This window comes from Ambystoma mexicanum, chromosome 12, assembly GCF_040938575.1.
Source record: "Ambystoma mexicanum isolate Mex_15411 chromosome 12, UKY_AmexF1_1, whole genome shotgun sequence".
Classification (NCBI taxonomy): domain Eukaryota; kingdom Metazoa; phylum Chordata; class Amphibia; order Caudata; family Ambystomatidae; genus Ambystoma; species Ambystoma mexicanum.
This window is the reverse complement of record NC_090936.1, coordinates 411,780,971-411,796,407: the sequence shown is the minus strand read 5'-3', so window position 1 is coordinate 411,796,407 and position 15,437 is coordinate 411,780,971. Positions and strand designations below refer to the sequence as shown.

The following is a 15,437-nucleotide window of genomic DNA, read 5'->3' as shown; positions in this document are numbered from 1 at the left end:
CACATAAGGGAGTACAGGACAAGGACATGAAGGCCCTGTCCCTCCAATGCATTTCGAGCTTCACAGTGCTGCTTTCCATCCCTGCTCGTCTGGTGTTTTCCTTGTTCCTTCCCTTTTTTTTTTCTCCATCTCCCTTTTCATTGTTTTTTTTCTGCTTCCCTGAACACTGAGTCAAGTTGCTGCTGTGGGCTCTTTTTAATAACTACCAAATATTTATTTTCCCTTTCTCATCCTTATTCCCAGAGGTATACTCCTTTCTTTTTGTTTGTTCCCGCCTTATCTTGAAATACCCACCTAGGATTTGTATATTCTGCAGCTCGTTTGAACAGTGGGTACATTGCTTAGAGAGAGGGTGTTGCACTCCCCGTCTCACTTCTGTCTCCTTTTCTTTTTTTCTTTTTTTTCATACAACTTCTAGAGCCCTAGAATGTCCTGCCTCTTTTTGAGCATTGCACCTTTATAGGTAGCCTACCGGTATGAGCACATGCTGTTGATTAATGCTTTTGTTGAATGTTCCCTCTCCAGGCCATTCCTGTTAACACTTCCCCACTGTGTTGTTTGCCCACTGAAAGTGGTACTACGTTATTTTATAGCGGTATTGGGGCAGTTTTCTGCACATGTGATCAAGGGGTGCGTCTATTCAGTAGGACGACATTATTACACCCTCTTGAGCACTCTTCCCTCCCCCTTTTCCTCTTAACATTTTTATTTAAACATTAAACTCTTATCATTATTACTCACTTCCACTCACTCAATCTTATAATTACCGCTCAACTCTTTCACCCTATTTCATTCACACTGGCCCTCTCCACAGGCCCCACCCTCTCACCTCTTGTTGCACTCTTGCACACAATGACCTTCTCCACAGGCGCGTCTCGTTAATTTTCATTAGTACACAAATGGTCCTCTCCACAGGCCCACCACCTTAACAATAATGCCCTATGTTAGTACACTGAGAATGCGGTTGCTCCTCCCTCGGTTCGACCACATCCCTTTTATGTGCTACATAGCTCTTTTAATAGATACATGTTAGTTCGGCTCTTGCCCTTCCGTAATATCCACAGCCACATTAAACAAAAAACCGTGACAACTTCCACTCTACCGTAATAAACCGCGACTTGCTCCCAAAACACTGACGCATATGCTTCTTTCCCTTTTTCCTTCTGCTGTTTGAACTTTTTATTTTCCATATTTTATTGAACATTTTCAAAATACAGAACAACCAGACATTGTCGTTAAAAACACTACCCACAGCAACAAGAAAATCTGGTGTAGAACCCCCCCTCCTTTCCCCCCACTCCCACCTTTTGTTACCGAGTGGGTCTGTTGCATCTGTGAAAGACGGGTGCAAAGATTAAAAGAAAATCTTATTTCAAGCATTTGCTTTTAACCCAAAAGAATATAAGAGACGCAACTATACCAATTGCCTGCACTACGCACAACTCTAATCTAACAAGGCCCGACACTTACTAGGCAACCCTCTGCTCTAATGCAGATGTGCCCAACAGGTGGGGACTCTATCAGAATACATTGCCACATGAAGCGGGAGAGTATCGGGAACAAACAGTGGCAGCTGGGGAATTTATGAACTGGCAGAGCGTAAATGTATGTGCCCAATATGCATGAGCACTCGAGTGTAGTGAGGAACCAAACTAAGGTGGTTCTCCCTCTTGGGATAAAAGCCTCACCGTTTGCAATCAATGTTGTATGATAGCACCACAAAATCCACGAAGTTGCAAGTTACCAACCCTGCCCAGGACAGTTTTCCAAAGCATTTTCATGACGCCTTTGCCCACAACATATGCTAGTGTAACAATATTGTGTTGCTGGCTGTGCCCATACATGTCCATGCCTGCTGCACCAGTATGTTAGTATTGGCATATAAGGACTCGAGCCAGTAAAAACATGCCTTGTCACAGAAAGAAAGTATATCAAGCTGTCTAGACTTGCATACATTGGATGTAGGTGAGTGACTACACTTGTCAGGTTTGCTTTACCCTCGATGCACAGTCACTGCATTGAGGGTAAAACAGTTAAGTGCAGGGTTTGAAATTGAGATTCAATGAGCAGGAGCTAAAACCAGCTCCTGGTGTCTGTTATCACCCAGTAGGCAGGATATACCATAGATGCTTTTAAAACTTTTTTTCTCCATTTTGTATGAACCATTGTGTTTAAATGTATATTAGATATTTTTCTAATTCTTCATTATTAACATTCTCAAATACTCATATTTAATGTCACATTTACATGTTTGAAAGGCACCAGTTGGCCCTAGGAGCCAAATGTAGCTCCTGGTAGCCTCCTGGTAGCTGTTGGTCTCATGCTAACCAGGCTCGATCTACTATGATAGAAGCAGGAGCTGAATAGCTTCCAGCTCCCCTCAATTTCGAACCATGAAGTGTTATGTGGGTAGATTGGCCTATATTGAATGTAGGACAGTCTAGCCAAGTAACGACCAGAGATGTCAACGGGCCCCCGACTTGCGGGTTTGACCTGCAGAAAAAAAAGCTCAAACGTGTCGGAAAACCCCTGTGCCGGGCAGGCAATGAAATCCCGACATCACTTACTAAAGGGTTGATTTATTTTACATGCAAGCCTTTAATCTCTGTACAATGGCTTTACTGAGGTCGTCTTCTGCCAGTGACGTCTTTGACCTCCTTTGATCTCCTAAAGTTGGCAGATTTCGCAGCCCAGAAGTGTATAGTCTTGCTGTCACATCTCCCCAAAAAATATATTTAAGTGCTTTGGAGTCAGGCCCACAAGTTATCGGTGGGCCCGGGTTGAAAAGAAATGCTAAATTAAGAAAGTAAACTAAGCACTGATAAATAAGTGTTTACAATTGGTTTCGTTGTAAGTCCAGATAATGGTTTGCCTCATTACTACATATATTCATTACTGATGTTTCAATTTGTCAGTCACTCTAGTAAACTCACATTCCCAGAAGAGTTTTTCCCAAGATCACAAGGCACTCCAGTGCAATCCCATCACTTTTAATGATAAGGGGTAACTCAAAAATACAATGCAGTGAACACTTAGCTGAGTGATGCAAATAAGATGACACGCTTGTTTTTCAAACTAATCACAAATCATGTGTCGGCTCTATTGTGGGAAAATACACTTAAGTATACTATTAAACATTATTACAAAAATGTAAATAAAAGGGAACTGTGCTAGTTTCTAATTCTAACCGAATTGTCCTCATGTGTCTTCACAGTGCTTTTTGTCTTTTTTAGAGAGATGGGCAGAGATCTACAAATTATGTAGATGTAAATGTTTGGAGTGCTTGCTATGGGAGGGTGAGTAATGAATGGTGACCCTTGACCCCATTGTGAAAAGCTGGCATCTTTGGGTAGTAACACTTGGCATGTTTGCTTTACCATTGATGCACAATAACTGTGTATCAAGAGTAAAGCAAAGGCAAGTGCAATTACATGGAAAGACTGACATGCATTCAATGTAGGCAGGGATGGCTTTGGATCTAGCAGCGCCTCGGGCGAAACCAAATTTGTCGCCCCAACGCCAGTACGGGAGCTGGGGGCTTTTCACTTAAATATGGTGGCGCCAGCACCTGCCTGGAGAGAGCTTAAGCCTCCCATATTGAGAAGGTTGCAGAAAGAAGGCCGTACACTGCCTTGATGTTTGAGTGCTAAGCCCTGGGCTCTGTTGGGAATGGAGTGCTCCCAAGATCCTGTCAATTTTCTCACCTGGTAGAGCAGACAACGGCAGTAAACATACAATGGCAGAGACCAAAAGCCCATCCACACTATCAATACCCTATAATGACGAGCTTTCAAAAGTGTCATCCAGCCACCCTACAAAAATAAATTGAGGCTGGCTCCGGGAGGCGCCATATGTCAAAGAAAAGCTCCTTTTTTTTTTTTTTTTAATTATTTTTTTTTTGTCCTGAGGACCAGAGCTGACCCAGGAAACTCCCAGATCTGCTTCAGAAGACCTGGCACGAGACTGAATGCAGAAACAGCCAGCCTCGCTTCCTGTTCAAAATATGTCCAAATTGGTATGCATGTCTTGCAATTTACAGACATTTTTATGTTAGGGTGAGTATTGTGAGCAAGGAAAGCAGCAGAGTACTAGTTCCATTATTCACTCAACAGGATTTCTTGCTGAATCACTATCGGACATGTTTCAAATCTAAAATTGTGGAAATTTTAAATTTGTAACAGGCATTTTGCATAAACGCAAAGTGCATTTTGAGACCATAGGAAATTCTTATGTTCCCAAAATGCCATTTGCTTTATGCAAAATGTCAGGTTTGGCCACTACCCCCCTGCCTAGCCCCCCGACCCCCAAAGAGAAGTTGGGGGGGATCCAGAGTATTTGGTTTTTGGGCAGCGGTATCCTACTTCTTGAAAAGCTCCCCTCTCCCAACACAGGACACAAAGGCTGCCCTGCGCTGGCATGGCAGCGGTGCCCTATTCAAATGAAAAGCTCTCCACCACTGTGCTGGTGCACCCGGAGCCCGCATGAGAGCGGGGTACTTAACATTTAAATAGGGTATCTCTGCCACGCCAGCCTGGGTAAGTTCTTGAAAGGCTACCCCGAGATGGCGTGGCTGGGGCGCCCTTTGTAATAGAAAAGTTGCCCCCTCTCCCCATGCTAGCTCAGAAATGGCACCCACAGTAAGTGAAAAGCCCCTCGCATGGAGGGGGGAGACAGGGGGAAGTGTTTCACCTGCATAGGGTGCCACTGAAGCGCCAGCATGGGGAAACCTTTTATTTTAAATATTGCGCCACCACAAAGGAGCTTTTTAAAGACTCCTCCATGCTGGTGTGGCAGAGGCTATGGCGCCCCCGCCTAATGCAGGCCCTGAATGTAGGCCATTCTAGTCATATCATGTTTGCTTTTCCCTTGATGGACCGTAACTGCATCATGGTCAAAGCAAAGATGAGTGGTATTACTTGGATGGACTGGCGTACATTCAACATAGGCCAGCCTATCCACATAACACTTCACGTAGCATTTTTTGCTTTACCCTGGATTCACAGTACTTTGTGCATCCAAGGTAAATCAACGAGAATGCCATACCAAAGCGGTCCCCACCCCTAAATGTAGGGGGCCCTGCTGAGCAGGGACCATACAGTTAGGGGCGGGGCTGACATTCACACTTAAAACACTTTGACACGCACATTCACGCATCATTCACACATAAACACCAACATTCATACACACATCCATCCATGCATGCATATATACACATTAAGAAAAGACTTCCCTTACCTGCATTCACATGCACCTGCACAGCCACAGGGAGGACCGGATGACCCTCGCCTCCTCCGGGCACGTAGACACGCTGCCTAATAGGAGAGGATGCCTCTCCTTTCCATCAGTGTGTCTACACTGAGGAGCTACTAATGAGAGCCGGGTGGGGCCAGTCTTCCAGCTCCCCGCCATCTCCCATTATTTGCCACTACGTTTGTTGCGGAGCCCAAAGGCTACACAGCAAAAATAAATATATATAACTTATTTGGGGTCGTTGGCGGTGCCCCTTCAGAGAGGCAGGAAGCAGAGTTCCCTATGAAAATAAAGGACACTAGGGAGGGGGATTGTGCTGCCTGTCACTCAGGTGAGGTGGCGGCATGCTGCTGAGATGTGGGGTGGCTGCACCCCTCCACCCATAGTGGCTGGCCGCCACTGGGAACAGCTCACTTGTTGGGAGGGATTGTCTCAGAGTACACTCTTCCCCTTAGACAGACTTTTATGAGAATGAACTTTAACTCTTGAAGGTGAGTATTTTGTATCCTAATCAACTCTTGGGCTGAAGGGTGAGACTCTTATCAGCAACAAAACTTCCCCTTCAAGTGGGAGACACTGTATCAGAAACGTCTCCTACTTGAAGTGGGGGCTAGGACGGCAAAGCATATCAGTTTGTTCTCCCACTTGAATGGAGCGACCAAGTATCATAACAATGACTGTCCTTCAAAGGGGCGAATCCTACGTAATAAAATCTTCCTTGAAAGAAGAGTACTGCTATATTTCTTGAAGAGCATATCTCTTTAACTTCAGGGGTGGTAGGCTCTCGCTACTTGGCTATCAAGTGACACAGGCTTAAGCTTATTTTTCTTGAATGTGGAGTAGTATACCAAGTAAAACCCTCCAAACTAGTTTTGAACTGGTGACTCAAACATGTTATTCATATTGTATTGATGCTTCTCATTTGCATATTAATTATTTGCATCTAGTCTCATCCTCCTGTTTTCTCAATCCACTTTGTGTATGCTTTTGTTCCTGTATTCTGCCTCCTTTGCTTATTCTTATTTTCTGCATTCTTGCCACTCCTCAATTTTCTATTTTTCCACTTCCTCATTTTCTATATTTTTTCACTTATTTTCCACATTTTATTCTCCATCTCAGACTCCTTAATGCAAATTGCTTTTTATCTTTTTTCCATATTATTCCCAGGATTGACTTTTCCCTCATCCTGTCCTGTTTCTTGTTTTTTTTGTAACTTGTCTATTTTATTTAAAATGAAATAACATAAATAAAATAACTATATCTGTACATTAGGTGTGTGCCAAATTCAATAATTTACAATATTGTGCTGTGCCACCAATCTTCATTAAAAAAGGTTTAGCCCTACTTTTCCACAAACATAAAATATTAGTATTTTTGCTATTAGAAGGGCTCTATAGGCCCTTGTTTATTTCTCCTCGGCCAATGTAGTTTTCACAAGAAACTTATCATACATACAATTGGCTATCTAGGGAATTTGAAGTCTGACCGGGTACATTCGTTGTAGGAGTTCTTTCCAATATTCTGACTCTGTCACATTACCAGAACATGAGTCCTGGACCCAACATCCTTCTTACAACTGCAACATAAATTATCAAGAAGTAGTTTAACACATTTTTTGGGCCGACCAATACAAGTAGTGAATTGTCCTTTGTTGTGTATAATGCAAATCAGATGGGGGAACCATTTTAATAGCATTTATCTTTCCCCAACGTCCCAGTGTTTTAGATCGCTATCAAGTGGTGTACAACATGGAAAATTAACCACAGTGTGAATAGCAAGCAAAGAAAGTAAAAGAATATAAAGTATTTTTTATCACTCTGTCCTTCCCAATTTCTTGACTATTTTTGTTCTCTTGCATCTGTATTACCTCCCGCCCCCTTTTCCCCTTCATTCTTAATCTTAATTCTTGCTACTCATTCCATTTCGTTGTACTTGCCTTTGTCCCCATTTTCTGCGTTTTTTCTCCTTTCCTTTTTAAGTCCCTTTTTTGCTTCCCTTTTTTTCACCATGATCGTCTCCTCCTTCAAGGAGGTTTCATTCTTAGTCTCCCCATTAAAGCACGAGGTGGGGCATTTATTACGAGGTTGAGCTTTCCTTTTCAAGGAAGGGCATTGTTTGTTACAGTATTTCCCCTTCCAATGGTATGGTTTCATACTGATGGTCTCCCTGCTCCTCCCTTAAGTTGAAAAGGTTATTCAGATACATAAACGCCTACCATTGAAGATGGGGAAAACGATTCTGATGGTTCAACCCTCACTGCTTCAGAGGGGGCGTGCTGTTCCTGATGGTTACCCCTTTCAATGGGTAATTTATTGTAATAGATTCCCTCCTTCATGGAGGAGGTTTTATTGTGATGTGTTTTCCCTCTTCAAGTGTGAGTTTTTACAGTATTTGATTAGAGATTTGCCCTTACTGATTGGACTTGTCTAAAGCCCTCACTTTGAGGACAGGAACTCTATATTAAAAAATTCCAGACTCTGGAGAATATGAAATGATGTGCGGAGTATTTGCCATGAAGAGATATTGTTCAGAATACATTCTGTAGAGACTTTGCTATGGGCATGGGTTTGTTTCCTGACACTGTCATATGACTTTGACAATCAGCCTGAAGAATGCGGGTGCTGGATTTGTTGCAAATTTAGGAGATATGCTGAATTTGTAATAAAGCCATCGAACGCATACTTCATGGTGGCTGTCTTCATGCATCCGTTTTTTACTTTTTAAAATGGTACTGTGACAGTCTGATTGCAATTGCACAGTTAAACGGTTGCTAAGGTTTTGTTCTTGTTTCTAGCTAAAAATAAAAATGGTAAAAATAAATCTAAAATGTGCAAAAAAGTTGACATCACCCAATCCTTGTTTGCTGCATAAAATGCTACCTGGAGTGCTTTGGGCACCTAGTAGGAATGGAGTAAATGAATGGGGAAAGTGGATGGCTTCTGGGACCATAGGAATGCATTAGGCTTATATTCTTTGACCGAGAAGTTGATTGCAGAAGTTATTACTGTGCCTTGCATCTGGACATTTTAGGCCTATATGAGGTGTTTTAAAATTGTATTGTATTTTAAGAGAACAATGGGAATTTTATACATTCGTATTATACTAAAATGTGCGTTAATGGATTTCGTAATAAGTTTACATTGTTATCGAAATAATTAATTTGATAAATTACTCTACGATATTCTCCTTCGTAAAACACAAGGAGTTTCACTCACCAGTCATTCCTGCAAGTGTCTGAATCCCTTATTTGATCCGATTTGATTGAACATGACGTGAAAGGCCTAAACATGAATTTGATGACAACGGTTCACTTGGAATGAGCAAATCTCTTTAGATTATTTTTTAACTTGGTCGGTTTCAATCCTCTGTTTCTTTTGTTTGCATTGGTGTTTTTTTCTTTTGTTTCTTTTAATGTTTCTCTTTTCAAAGTTGAAATTGATTTGCATTCTGCAGCGGATAGGCTTGGTGAAACCCATATCCTTGCTGGGACATTGCTTTTGGGCAATTGTGCTGCCTGCCGCATTGCCAGCAAGGTCTGGGGTATATAGGTGTGTACCACCATCCTCCATGTCTCCAGAAACATTAAGATGTTTAATGCACCATTAAGTTTAACTGTAAAATGCATATCCATGTCTAATACTATTCAAAGATTTATGAAAGCAGTAACATGCAATAAACGTGTATTCTTAAAAATGTGCACACGTTGACTGACATGTCTTTGACTCTTTTCAGTTATGCATGCCCAAGGGGCTATCATTCAGAACGCAAATCGACAACCGAGACCCACAATTTCATTCATTCATCATTACTCGAGAAGATGGCTCTCGTACTTATGGTTTTTGTCTTACCTTTTACGAGGTTGTTACCAGCAAGCAAATTTGTGCAGCGATGCAGACTCTTTACCAGATGCACAATGCAGAGCACTATAACAGTGTCAATGCCTCCTCGTCTTGCAGTATGGACTCCTTAGCTAGCAGCATTGATGAGGGAGATGCAACTTCATTAGCTAAACTTCATCAGTACCATTCCTATGACATCAGCAAAGACACTCTGTATGTATCAAAGTGTATATGCCTAATTACACCCTTACCCTTTATGCAAGCCTGCAGGAAGTTTCTTGCCCAGCTTCACAAAGCAGTTACTTCTCAGCAGCCCCCACCTTTACCCTTGGAGAGCTACATCCATAACCTTCTTTACGAAGTTCCTCTTCCACCCCCTGGAAGGTCATTGAAACTTTATGGAGTTTACGAACCAATTATATGCCAGAGACCTGGTCCAAATGAACTTCCTCTGTCTGACTACCCACTTAGGGAAGCCTTTGAACTGTTGGGATTGGAAAACCTGGTCCAGCTCTTCACCTGTGTTCTTCTGGAGATGCAGATTCTTCTATATTCCCAAGGTAAGGTACACAATCTATATCTAAACCATACCTTTTAGTGTGTGAATGCCTTTACGTAATGAATGGAGCTAGGCTACCATGGGGAATTGCGTTTATTACACTTAACTGAAAAATGAGTGTTTTTTTTTTTTAATACATTTTTTTTTTAACAAAAATAAGTTGACGAAAGGCCTGGTTGTGACAAAGTTGATCTCCTCTAGTGTATTCTGAGGTGGGTAAGACACTTGGCAAGAGAGGTTGTGCATTTTTTGCTTGTAAAAACAATACTAAAATGTTTAACGGTGGGTGAGCGTTGCAAAAAACTGGCTCCTACAGGCACAAGCAGCTCCGCCAAAGATATAGATATATCAATACACTAATAATGAAAAGGGCAGCACTTGTCTGGACACAGGTGTGACGATGCCCAGCTGTAGGATAAATCAAATCCACACACAAAGAGGAACACATGTTCTAACGATTCTCTTTGACTTATTTTCAGTCATTTAACTTAGAAATCTTGTTACTCCCAATATCAATGTGCTTTATACACATGGCATGCATGATTGTCAGGACTTCAATAGGTACTGTAATATGGTCACTAAATAAAGAAGCTCTTTGACCCAGCAAGCAATATTCCACATGCCCAAGAGATCTACAGTGGAAGCTCATTCATGGTTTTAGTCATAACGTTTTACATGCTTTCACTCTAGTGAACAGAACCCATGATTGATGTTACGTGAGGGTTAGTGATACAGCCAGCAGAAACTTCCTACGGTGGAGTGTGGCCCAGGGTGAGTTGGAAGAGTTGAACTCTGGTCATTGTGTAGTTGGACAAGACCTGCAACCTTCGCTTCATCAGAGCACTAGTGCCTAGCTAGATTGTCTACTGTTCCTGGTCTAGTCAGTCATCGGGATTTTGCTCCCAGTTGTTGGCTGCAGTGCTGAGGGTGTGGCGTAAGTTTGACCCATCTGCTTTGGTTTTCTACTGATTAAATGAGTACAAAGCAAGGCATACATTCGTTTTCAAAAATTGATTAGCAGAGTTTGCCAATTAAACTGTTCTTGATTAGCAAACACACCCATTTGATTAGCAATGTTGTACTTATATTTTTAATGTCACCAGAAGTTATGCAGATCCGAAACATCAAATGAGCATCAGTACAGCATTTTTGTGTACCGCTGAAGTAAGATATTAGTGATATGAATCAGGCCTTGCAAATTCTTAATTCCACTATACCTCCAGGTTATGTAATTTAGTTTACCTACTTGACCTTAAAGAATGCACTCGACCCATAGCAAAGGGTGACAAAAAATGTAATGTGCTTTCTGTAAAATGGTGCATGTAACCACTAACCCACTTATGTTTGGCACACAAAAGCCAGCTATGCACAGTGAAACCTAATGAAATGTATTGCAAAAAAACAAAGTAAATGTTGCATTAACGTTTCAAACATTCCCTGAAAATACTACTCGCCATTCATTAAATCTACTGGATTATGCGAGCCGGTGAGTGGACTTTGTGAGCTCTGGCTGAGTGTAAAATGTTTAAGGTTACCTGCATGAATGGACACAACTAGATATGATAAAAAGGCTCTAAAAATAGTTTGGTCAGCTCTCTCCAGCAGGTGCTAATATATAATGCAATCGTAATTCTAGAGCAAAGTGAGCTCTGAAGGCTAACTACAGTGTGTGGTTATGCAGTAGATGTGTCTATGTACAGTCTGGACGGAACTATTCATCCTTTTGCGTAATCATCTAGTTAACCTTGTTTGTATTCGTTATGTAAGAGGAAACTAAGAGACTAAGCAGAGTAGCTGGCGTAGCAAGTAGAGAACTGGTCAAACTAGGCAGAATATTGTAGTTTGCTGTCATCTCACTTTCAGGGTAACTGGTGGAAATCGGCTCATGCGTTGAGCACCAGTTGCACAAATAAATGCAACCAGTAGGTCACAGAACTAGATTTCCCATTAAAAGCAGTTGGCCGTGTGATCATGTATATTTTCACTCATCAATATTATGCATCTTCTCCAACACAAAGAAATCTAGTTGGCACTGATTTAGATAAATAACCAAACTTTACTGCAAAGCATGGAGACAATGCAGTGGTTTACAGAATCAATACTGTAGTCCTGCATTATGCAACAACTTAAATTGTTAGGAATGGAATTGCATGAAATCTGTGCCCAAGAGGACATAGTTGGCTTGATAAAAGTATTATCCAGATTACTTCTGGTTTTCAATTGTTTGAAAAAGAAAACAAATCTTCCGTCGCACTCCCACACAGGCGTTTGGCACTTCAGAGTGAAGGAGATGATTCCTTTTGCACTCTCTCTCTCTTCATTAGCCCCTTTTGAACTTGGGGTGAACAGAGAAGAGTGTTTTGCGAGAGCCTTGAGAGCCAGGGAGGATTTCAGGGTGAGCAGTGCTTTTATTGAACAGGGTAACTTAAATAGCTAACTTTGCTACACAAGTGTCAATTTCATTAGCAAACCTACAGAACTGCATAGTAAATTGCTTTACGACACTGATTATTGTATGCCTTGGAGAGGGTTACGACAGTGTTGACCAAATTGCATTCATGTTTAAACAATCCTCCTGAAGATATGCTGTCGGGCACCACGCACACAGAATTCTTCGATGACTAAGGTGCAGACCTGCCTAAAAGTGTGACGTACAGCTTCCACCTCCACTGCCAACCAGTATCATGGTGCGCATGTGTGACTTCCTCTCTGACTGCTGCCTGATCAATGTGGGTGGCTGTGCTTTTGCTGTTTTCTGTTGCACTGAGTAGTAGTTATAAGCCTGTTCAGGTGATGTAGTGAGCACCTTGTTGCCATTGATGAGTCATTGGTGGAGGAATTGCCTAAGCGAAGCCAAATCTCAACCCGCACCACTTTGCTGCCCACTGTTGTGCCTTAAAAGTACAGCTTGCCCTTTCTTATCCGAATGTCAATTGGAGCATGCATTGGCATACAATTGGACACTATGGGAAAGCTGGTAAAAGACAACCAATGCCTGCCTTTGCTGGTAAATGGACAAGTTGCAGCAACCAGACGCAAGCTTGTTGTGAGGCACAATAGGAAATTTACCCATTGTTAATTTGCACATGTTGGAGAGACAAATCCCTTGCATACCACTCCCTGTGCCACTTCACACATGGTACTAACTGCTGATATGGTGCTGTGTATGAGAGGGCATCAGATGGCAGATTGGATTAATGGATATTTGTTTTTACGCTTTTTTTCTCCTTCTGTACCTTTCACTATTTCTTTCCATCTCTTTGACATCAGCCTTTGCTTAAGTTGGGATAAAAAATGCATATAGTTTTATAATTTACAATTGGATGATGTTAACACAAGAAAGGACATGTGTTCTGGTATGTTAAATATGAATAGTAACTTTTCAAACACATAAAGCTGTGTATCTGTTTTGTAGGACTATATAGGTTCACCCTATCACAACCAATTACAGAATATTTTACTCTAGCCTTTATAGACTGAGGAAGGCTTCAATATTGTGGTATGATGAAAATTGGGAAGGGCCATTCCAAGTAATGACCTCTCCCAAGGACGCTATGGCTTTTAGCACATAGTGGTAGTAGCAATACATGTTTTTGAGTTTTGTTGGTGAAGTAAAACATTTTCTGTAATCATGAGTAAAGTAAATGGACAAACTTAGTAAATTTAAATGTGGTTTCTTTTTGTATTCTTTAAATAGCAAGATTGCCTTCATAAATTGGGCATTTTAATCATAAGCCTGGTTAAACTGGAATGGGTTAAACATGAGCATGCATTAGGCATCATGTAAAAGTAAACTGTTTATCTCTAAGAAATGAAAAGCATTTTCCAACGTATTCTCTTTTTCTCTGGTGTTTTAAATAGGATGTTGCCCTGGAAAAAAGGTCCTCCCAGGAAGGAAGAAGTTTGTTAAAAGAAAAAAACAAAGAAAAATTGCATTACATTTTCCTTGTATGCTTTTTTTAATCACTTTTTTTTTTAACTTTTTAAACAACAAAATACAAGAAACCAATCCCTATCACAACATTGCGCCCAAATTGCAAAACATCTAATAACCTAAGAACTAAGATAGACTAAGATAGAACAATATGGACATCTATAATACATGTAGAAAAACTATCTCTTTTTTTAATGTTATAAAAGATCCATAACACACAACCAAAAAGACAAAACAGAAAAACGCACAACTAACAGTCCCCCACACTACCACAAAAACTTCCCACAATAAAGGGGTAGGTCATCAAACACTGGAAACTGCATAGTAAACCATATAGATCATTAAAAGGTCCCCAGTGCCGAGAATAACACCCCTCCCTTCCCTGTCCAACTAGCATGACTTTAGTTTGACAAGACTTGCATGTCCAATAGCCACCACTCCACACCAGGTTTCTTTCTAGATTTCCGAACCCGCAAGATCTGTTTCATTGCCAAAACCAAAACTTTATTAGTCCAATCTGCAATATCCCTAGCCCTATCACCTCTTCCCCTATTGGATAACAATATGGTCGAAAAGAAAGTGCGAGGAAGTTTCTCTTCCAGCACAAGGTCTAACCTGTCCAATACATTGGACCAAAAATCCGATACTCTCGAGCACATCCATAACATATGCATCAAAGAACCCTCATTACATCAACAGCCCCAACACAAATCAGTCCGAAAGTCCCAATCGAGCCATCTTGGACGGTGTCCAATATAATCTATAGAGGATCCTTTGGGTAATATATCGCAGTTGTAAATCCATCTTTGCTTGCACCCCCACATGAAGTAATGAGGCCCATTCTTGAATTGGGATATTCACACCAAGGTCATTCATCCAGGCCTGGCGAATCTTATCCCAAGCCCTCACATCCATTGCTTCCCTCGGCATTAGCCCCATATACATGGAAACCACACACGAGGTAGAACGCAGAAGCTCACACAATGAAGGTCTCTCGGTCATAGCCCCGTCCAACATCCCTGTCCGTTCAGTCAAGAGTGCATTCAAGGCACCATATCGACCTCGCTCTCTAGCTCCAATTCCAAAAGACGCTCTCAATTGGTCAAAGGGGATCATGTGACTGTGTAGCCATACATCCCGAATTCTAAGTATACCTTTACTGACCCAACTCCTCCAGCACAAGAGCCTAATCTCTAACTGCAAACATGCATTATGCCACAAAGATGCATCATAATGCATCCAAGCATTTCCACCATCGATTTCCATAAAACTAATCAACGCCTCCCTAGTAGCACATATCGTAGGCAGCTTCTTCATTGAGGATGGTACTTTTACCATAGAATAAACATCTCTAAGGGCATAAGGCGAAAATTGGGTACTCTCAATAATATGCCAATTAGGAACATATTCATTGGCATCAGAGAAGTATGAGGTTGATTTCTTCAAGAGAAACCCCATGCAATAATTCATCAAAATTGGATACCCAAAACCTCCATCCTTCACAGGACAAGTTAAAATAAATGTAGGCCTTTTGCCCTCCCCCCCAAAGAAAACCTTGGAATGCTTTATCAACAGGAGCAATTATTTTTTTTGTGAATTTCAGGGGGGATGGATTGTATGATGTAAAGAATCTTTGGCAAAAGTACCATTTTAATGGCATTAATTTTGGCCCATAGCCCCATTTTCAACTGGCACCATTTTAGTATGTCCCTTTTTAATTACATCAAATACTCGTGACACATTAAAAACAGTCATTCTTTTCAAATCACGGACCAAGTAAACCCCCAAATATTTCATCGCCCCTATCTCCCAGTGGCACTCCCAAGAACCCAAAACAGTACGTGGAATACTAACA

The 15,437-nt window shown here is 41.3% G+C and overlaps 1 protein-coding gene across 6 annotated transcripts in view; it reads left to right on the top strand.

Moving 5' to 3' along the window:
- Positions 1 to 15,437, top strand: part of DENND5B (DENN domain containing 5B) — a 1,683,961-nt gene that overhangs the window by 438,506 nt on the left and 1,230,018 nt on the right. For all 6 annotated transcript variants that reach the window (XM_069628551.1, XM_069628550.1, XM_069628552.1 and 3 more), the window contains one exon: positions 8,983 to 9,649. In XM_069628551.1, coding sequence (XP_069484652.1) covers positions 8,983 to 9,649 — 667 coding nt within the window. The remainder of the gene's footprint in view (positions 1 to 8,982; positions 9,650 to 15,437) is intronic.